Source organism: Rhinopithecus roxellana, chromosome 9, assembly GCF_007565055.1.
Source record: "Rhinopithecus roxellana isolate Shanxi Qingling chromosome 9, ASM756505v1, whole genome shotgun sequence".
Classification (NCBI taxonomy): Eukaryota; Metazoa; Chordata; class Mammalia; order Primates; family Cercopithecidae; genus Rhinopithecus; species Rhinopithecus roxellana.
Genome location: NC_044557.1, coordinates 30,520,544 through 30,528,878, shown reverse-complemented (window position 1 = coordinate 30,528,878; position 8,335 = coordinate 30,520,544). Strand labels below are relative to the sequence as shown.

The following is an 8,335-nucleotide window of genomic DNA, read 5'->3' as shown; positions in this document are numbered from 1 at the left end:
TAAAATAAAGGGGAAAATCTAAGTTCTTTGAGGCAGAGACCGTGTTGTTGACTATGAAAGTCCTGTGCCTACCATGATACCTGGAAGGAGTCACTCAACAAGTGACATTTTCAAGAGGAATGAAGGAAGGAGTGGAGGAGCCAGTGTGTGAAAACATGCCAAGGTACAGATGTTGGGCTGGTACAAATAAAAACAAAGCCATACATTTCAAAGGTATGCCTCCAGGGTGAGAACTCATAAATATTTACAACTGAAGAGTCGTGTGGAAGATGTAAAAAAATCCTGATGTTTAAGAAAAGACAAAAATAACACAAGTGTGAACTGAGATGCTGCAGCACATTTTAGGAACCCTGATGTAACCATTTTAGCAAAAGCACATTGCTAGAGCCACAGTTAAGAACACTGGTGTTTGGAGCAATTGGAATGTGGTGAAACTAACTTAATGAAATAATGTTTCTTCAAGACTATCAAAAATCTGCTTCTGATTCATAGTCCAAAGTTAAACTTTTGTGGAAGGAGAATACAGAAGGACAAAGAGAAACCACCACCATTAGTGCCTGCACCAGAGCAATTTATTAGTGTAACTTTTTCTTTTTGTTCTTTAAAGATTTCATAACAACTGAAGTATGTACAAAGTCTTACAGCATTTACACCATAAAAAGTTTCCTATTAGCTGATGAAGTCTAAGGTAGTGCTGCTGAGAACTGCAGATGTGGCAAAGGCAATGAGGCAAACCACTTGTAGGTTTCCCTCTCTGCTGCCACATCATAGAGTCAGCTGAGTGACAGCTAACTGTACCACCTGAAAGACAGGTTATTGGGAAAAAAAGGGGACAAGTTGATAGGCAGCACTAGAGACCATGGGGTGGAAAAGCTACATAGCATTGAATTTCTACAGTTTCCTAGAGCTGTAACAAAGACCCACAGCCTGAGATAGTAACATATGCAAGACAACAGAATCACGCTGCTCAGATATGGTTCAGCTACCAAGTGTGTTCACTTTTGAATGGGAGGCTCTACTGATATGGCTGGTATTTTCACTTCTGTTCGTATCTTCCGATAGCTCAAACCTGCACAAGCCTCACTCCCTTCCCCCAAATCAAATAACAATAAAGGGAGAGAGAAAGAAACAGCATGAAATTAGTAGTTCTTGACAAAAACAAACAAACAAAAAAAACACAACTTTTTTTTTTTTTTTTTTTTTTTTTTAAAGGCATTCAGTATTTGTTTTAGGGTGGCCATTCTGTCAAAAGATAGTATTAAAAATTTCTGAAATATCCCAAATCAGAACAACATCAACAAAACCCCCAAACACCCAACCTCCTAGATTTAACCATCCTTCATTTTATCTGATTGTCTTTCCTTGGGGTCAGCATTACACAGAACCACCAACATTTATACACTGAATCGGACACAAAACTTAGCATTGCTACCCCAGCGACACTTCACTAAGTGGCAAGAGAATTTCAACATGTAAACGATTAACGTCAGGCTCACCACTTTATTCCACAGAAAACCCAGCCTGGTTCTATGTTCGGTCAGTCACTATCTGTTTGGTAGTAGATCCCATTTACTGTCCCATTGGAATAGTCTCACATGTAGGCAAAGTGGCTTTTTATTTCAAAAAGATTCTGCTCTCAACTTAAAAGCCAGTTGATAAAACTTTTAATTAAGACATAATAGCGCGGAATATAAAAACACAAGAACCACATAAATATTGAAGAAGTCGTATACCATTTTCATGTAAACAGTTTTGCTTAAGAGCAAAGCCCTAATTAGATTCTGGCCTGAAACTTTTGGCAGATGACGCGTGTTCGGCCAGGCTCTGCAGCGATGGTGACGTGGAAGCCAGGTCAGTCCCCATGTTGACAGGCATGCAACTTGAAAACATTGCACAACAAGCAACACAAAGAGTGGAGAAGCTCACAACACTTCAAGGAGACCTCACAACCTTTACAACTGCGTAAGCACAGAGACCCACCCTCCCTCCTTTCCACGCACTGTCTTACACGTGGGAGACCTTCTGTGACTCTCTAGCTTGTTTGATGCTATATAACCACTTGATGATTCTGGCATTTCTTTCGATGGCAGAAATGCCATACGGCACGCGGTCATTGGCACTGTCATCATTTCTAAGGTCACTGTTACTGTCCTGAGACTGTTCACAGTCTGAGCTGATCATGCTTGCGCTGCGGAAGTTGAGGGATATTATGTCAGAATTAGCCCTTGCAAAGTTTTCCATTCCCAGGTTTTCCAGCTCTTCTGGGTCCAGTCCACAGTAGTTGAAGAACCTCTCCACGTCCGCGTCCACTCGGAAATATCTGTCACTCAAGTCTGACTTAGACCGCTGGAGGGAGGGTCTTCGGCTGACTCCACAAGCTGGTTCCACAGGGTCGGCCTCGGGGGACTTCATGGAGGCGATGGCTGCGATTTTGGGCTTGGGAGGCAGGGGAGGGGCAGAGCTACTGCAGGGGATGGCCTTGAGAGGCTTCACGCTGGTCACCTTGCGGATGTCCGAAGAGCTGTGGGACACGTGGAGGAAGGACTCGGCTGACTGTTCCAGCAGTCTCCTGCTCACGTGGGAGCCGCCCTCCTGCGGGCTGCCGCGGCCCTGCGTGGGGTAGACTTTCAGGGACTCCGCGAAGGAGTGACGGTGCAGGTCGGTGGTTTCCGACCGGTGGGGCGGCCAGTTGCGGGAGCTGTGCTTGTGCCCCGAGCCCGAGCTGGAGCCCTCGGAGCTATTGATGATATTCTTCAGGATCTCCAGCTTGAGGTTCTCCCTCTGCACGCCGCTCTCGGTCTTGGCGTGGTTGCCAAACACTTTGAGCGTGGGGCTGCCCAGCGCGCGCTTGGCAGCCGGGCACACCGGGGGCTTGGCCAGCACGGCGGGCTTTACGGGCTCCTGCTTGGCGTTGATCACCTCCTGGCTCTTGACGTACTTGGCCTTGTCGGCCTCCAGCCTCTCCACGGCGCTGAGCCTCTTGGGGTTGGGCTCGGCCTGCCTGCGGAAGTAGTCTGGCCCCTTGTTCAGGATACGCAGGGGCACGGCAGAGGTGAAGGTGCCTGCGGGGCTGACCGGCTTCACCATGCTACCTGTCTGTAGGGTCTCCGTGGGCATGGTGGGCGGTCTTTCCCCGGCAGCCGTGTTGGATGCTCTTCTGGACGCCTCCGCACGGCCTGAATAGACACATGTACATGAAGCGCCAAGGGCAGCGGGTGCAGCCTGGGAGCTAGTGTCAGCAGCAGCGGCCGCAGCAGCGCCTCATCTCACAGCTCATTAACCGCCACGGTGGCTTTCATACACTTTTCTCCCCTTTCAGGCAGCCCTTGCACAAAAAGGCCACAAGCCACAAGTTCCTTTAATCTGCTTCGTTGCCTCCTTTCTTCTCCCTGAAGAGGTGGGAGTCTCCTTCAGGTCTTTGTGTTCAACTGCAGGCAGAGCTGAAACACAAAACAACCAACCGCGGGTTAGGAGGGGCGGGTGACATCACGGCTCTAGCAACAGAGAAACCCCGCAGCGCCCCCGCCCCGCCCCTACGCGGCCGAGGGTTGCGGGCCGCAGCTCAGCAGCTGTTTCCCCAACTGCGCGAGGGGGACAACCCGGGCCTTGCGCCCCCGCCTGTGCCGACGCGCAGCAGCACAACGCTGTGCTAGGAAGAAAGAAAGGGCTAAGGTTTCCCACGCGCGAACTCTTCCAGCTGCCTCCGGATTGGTGAGATCCGCCTTCTGAACACGCCCGGTTGGCATTTCTTAGCTCAAAACCCATCAAATACTAGATGAACGTAGGAATGAGGGCTTAGCCAAGTCCGGTTCTCCAGCTCATTACATGCCACTGAGTTCCTACGAATCCCTTCCGTGCCCCCGGTTGCAACGTCGTGAATTATCTCTTTTGCAAGGAAGCAAAACTTCTCCCTCCGTACTCCCAATCTCTCAGGAACACTTACAACAGTCCCTTTTATAACTTCATAAACTGAAAAGGGCAAGAAATGGGATTGGCAGCAAAGCTACAAAGTTAAAAAACAACAACAACAAAAAAACTCAACATGCTTCAGTTATCTTACTTTGGCCAACCAATATATTTAGAAACACTTTCTCCTGAAAACCACAAATGTGCATGGAGTTGCTCCCATTAAACACAAGCTTACTTTTTTTTTTTTTTTTTTAACATTAGAAGAAACCTAGAAATACTTACAGATTTACCATATGAATAGATAATTTGATTGTCCCTAAGTTATCCATAATTTTTCATACTTAATGAGCAGAAATCAAAAGTTTCTTTATGGTATGTATATTTCCAAATCCCCTAACAGTACTAGGAACAAAGTCTTAAAAGTGTTAATCATACCTAACAATATGTTACTTTAATACTATAGAAAACTTGGGTAATAGGTAAGCTTTCATGGGAAAACTTGACTACCAAGTCAACAACAACAACGAAACCCACCTGTTAATAGTTGAACGTTTATCAATATTCCTACTGTAATTCTGTAAGCAGTCTTTTTATTTCATATGCCGTATAATATAACACTTACCCCTGCAGTCCCTGGAACAATTCCTCCCATAACCTGTTACTGCAGGGAGAGAACATTTACAAATGCATCAGCACTCCAAAGCAATGGGCTAATGACCTTAACAGCATCTTTGGTTATCATTAGGAATGTTAAGAGAGTAACCTATTCAACTAACATGCCAAATAACTAATTTACAAAATAAATAAAGTCATAGTACAACCAAATATGCTGATATTTCTCCTTATAATTTTCTGAAATTCTTAAATCTCTAAATGCAACCCATCACCAAGTTTTGTTAGAGATAATTTTAGTAATCTGCGAAGGGGTTTGTTCTAATAAAAATATTTTCCTATGCAAGATTTGAGAAACCCCAAGGCAATATCTACGTTAACAATTTCCTTTAATTGTGCGGTTCTATTTTGATACCTTAATTCAGTTTTTTAAAAAAACACCTCCTCCCATTAAGTTGAAATGAGATTGTTTCTTTGAACACGTTTTGAATGAAATGCCAGAAGGGAGCACTGATTCCTCTGGAGGCACAATCTCATCCTCTTTACAGAGGAGACTCAGAGCCAGAGCAGGCAGCAGAGCCTGGGCCAGGGTGCAACACCGAGGGCATCATACCCGGGATCTTAGGAGAGGGCTGACCCCAGGACAATACCAGAAGGTCTGGGGGCACAGTGAGGGGCAGGACCAAGATCTGTACCTTTCAGCTTTGTGCCTGAGGACCAGAGTAGGGAATACCACCCAGTGGGCAGTGGGAGACAAAGTTCACCTCCCTTCTCCTGCGGCACGAGTTAGTTGGACGAGATTCCTTCAATCCCTTCTTCCTTTAAAATCATGAGGTTCTGAGGATCTAAGAATGAAGGCGTTACTTCCAGTTTCAAAATGGCGTGTTGGAATATTGGTGAATGACTGAACTTTTCTATGGTCCTGCACTGACTGTTCTTAGGCCAATGCTCTCTGAAGATGAGTTGTAGTTCTCATGTAACATTCCTCCTCATGCAGGCCTGTGCTTCTCTTCTAACCATCTTCTCTTCTAGTTCTATCATATTAGGACCAGAAGCCTAAAACACCTACACCACTGGTGTGGCCTTCCATGCACACCTGCATGTCTGTTGAGGTTGGCTTTGGTACTGTTGGCAACACTGAATAAAAAGCCTGACTGTCGATTCACAAGAGTGAGGAACATCAGTCTATCTTCTAGGAAGCATTTTCCAGAAAGCTGCTTGTCTTCCTTGCACACTGCTTTCTATATTCATGTGGCAGACACCCTCAGGACGGCTCCTCTAGCACTTGCAATTGTTCCACACCCCTTAACAATTACCTATCTTAAAACCTGTGTGAAAGAATTATGTCAGAAATAGCAATTATCTGCAAGTACTTCATACTTCATTTCCTTTTGGCTTCTACCCCTTTCCACTCCTCCTCTGCTATTCCCAATTTCCCTAATAATTTTCCACAGTGATGATGTTTTGACATGACCATGGTTAGAGTTTATAGTTTTGATGTGAACTCTGGGAAGGCAAAAAACAACATCATCTTATTGGAAGACCCAAAAGCAACGGAACAAACTAAATATACTGTTTGGGGTGTTGTGGGATACTAAGGCACACTCCAAGTTTTCTACCTGGTTTAGCCAACAAAGTAAACCTACTTCAAAAATAAGCAGGTGATTTAGGTTGCTGTCTCTTGTAATATTTACTTAATCCTTAACTCTGGTTCTTTTATTTTTTAGTGTGAAACAATGTTGGCAGGGACAGAGCTCTATAGTGCTGGAGAAATACTCTGAGTTTTGTAGTGCAGACTTTGTACGAGATAACCATGACGTCTGTTCAGAGAGCACTGTGGCACATGACACTCTACTGGCTGTGGCCTTGCAGTCAGCCCTCTGACGGCCTAAACAGGCCCCCTGAGGTGCAGTCAGGTGCTGATGGGATGGTTAGGCAAACCGCCAGGCTGGGAGGGGCTTCGTGTTGTTTTGAGGAAGGAAAATTAGATCTTGGCCCCATAGGGTTTCATCAACAAAAATAATTATGTAGCCTTGCCTGATCCTTGACTTATGACTCAGGACGGAGAACACAGCCTGTGGGTGGGAGAAACTTCCATTCACAAACCATCTTGGCTATATTCTACCCTGTTTAACATCCATTTGAAAATTTCATGAAGGGATAAAAACGACTGGGGAAAATAAACTTGGCAAAGCCAAAGTGCTAAATGGTTCGCAAATCAGAGCAGATATGAACTCAAACGCAGTCCGGCCTGGGGTTGATGGTGGCGGCGGGTGGTGTGGGGAGCACATCATCTATGGGGGAGTCCTGGTCTGTGCAGGGAAAACATGTGGCACATAGAGCCAGCTGGGGGACAAAGGACCCAAGGACAAGGAAGTAGAGCAATGTTATCTCCCACTACTCACTCTAGTGGTGCATCTCAAACTTTAATGGGCCTGCAAACCCCTCGAGGATCTCCTTAAAGCACAGTCAGATTTGGCAGATTTCAAGTGAGGCCCAGATTATGCATTTCTCCCCAGATCCCAGGTGATGCTGTTTGTTGCCTTTGAGTAGCAACAGGAAAGAGGGGAAGCCCATTTCTGTGCTAGCCAGCATCCCATTAGAACCCAAATGCCTCCAGCACAGAGGAAACAGGCCAAAGTTTCTTGTCTCTGAATGAGCAAAAGTCTGAGCTTTTTAGGCACAGAAATAGCAATCTCAGAGAATTCCAAGTTTTTAAAACCAAAGTGGCCTGAACCTTTCTAACTTCCAATCTGACAGCTCCTCACAGGTGCAGTCAGGTGAACACGACCCTCAGCTTAACTATAACCTTGGGGAGACTCAAGAACATTTGCAATCCTGGAGGTGGTTAGATATAGAGAATGAACCTCATACACAGTTTATTTGGAAAAAAAATGCTAAAGCCAAAGTTCCTGTAATCCGGGCAATTTGTGCCTCCAAGCCTCTGAGGCCAGGCAGATAATGGGAGAGTGTGTGGCCTGGGGAAAGGAGCTCCCAGCTACGGGCTGCCATGGGGAATGTGGCTCATTGTTGACACAGCAGCAAATCCAGAGCTCTGCACAAACTCTCCCGATTTAAAAATTCAATATTAAAAACACTGTTGGCCAAATTCGGGCTGCTATTTTGTTACTTCCTCTTTAAAGAATGCTTCTCGTAACGAAAAAGAAAAGGATAGTTAAATGCCTAATTGGTTTTTAAATTTTAAGTAGGAGAAAGCACTGGAGTTAGAGCAAGGGCCCTGGGAACTGAACACAACCTGGATTCACCCACAGAAGTTTCTATGTGAGAATGAATAATTCCCCTGTGTCTCACAGCAGGAAAAGGGGGTTATTGAAAGAGCAAGCCTGAGTAATTGAGCTCTAAGTCACCTAACATCTAAGTGTCTTGATTTTCTTATCTATAAAAACAAATGTGTTGAATCTGGTGAGCTGAAAAATGTCTTCAGCTCAAACATTCTTGGGAGCAAATAAAAGAAGCCATTTACCTTTGAAGTTATTAAGAATTCTAGAACTGATTCTTCTAGTTTCCTAACATGCCAGATAACAAAACGTTTACAATATGTGTAAAACTGTTCTCTGGAACACTGCTTTTTGATTGTTCTGGTAACAGTATTTGTGCATACTGACTTGAAGCATCAGGTTCCAACTTGACTCCGATCACTCTCATATCTATACTCTTGGCTTCCCTTTTAAGAACAGTCACATCCTTGTCTTTGAACTAAAAATGCAGTTTCCCACGGCAATGTTAACTTTTGGATTCTTTACAAATGGAAGACAGATGCACTTACAATACAAGAGTACTCACTGAATTATGG

General features: G+C 45.0%; 1 protein-coding gene across 4 annotated transcripts in view; it reads right to left on the bottom strand.

The window, feature by feature from the left end:
• Window positions 1-554: 554 nt before the first annotated feature.
• The window catches only part of FAM110B (family with sequence similarity 110 member B), a 153,142-nt gene continuing 145,361 nt past the window's right edge, over window positions 555-8,335 (bottom strand). For all 4 annotated transcript variants that reach the window (XM_010386785.2, XM_030938180.1, XM_010386786.2 and 1 more), the window contains one exon: window positions 555-3,440. In XM_010386785.2, coding sequence (XP_010385087.1) covers window positions 2,005-3,117 — 1,113 coding nt within the window. In that variant the 5' untranslated portion in view covers window positions 3,118-3,440 and the 3' untranslated portion in view covers window positions 555-2,004. The remainder of the gene's footprint in view (window positions 3,441-8,335) is intronic.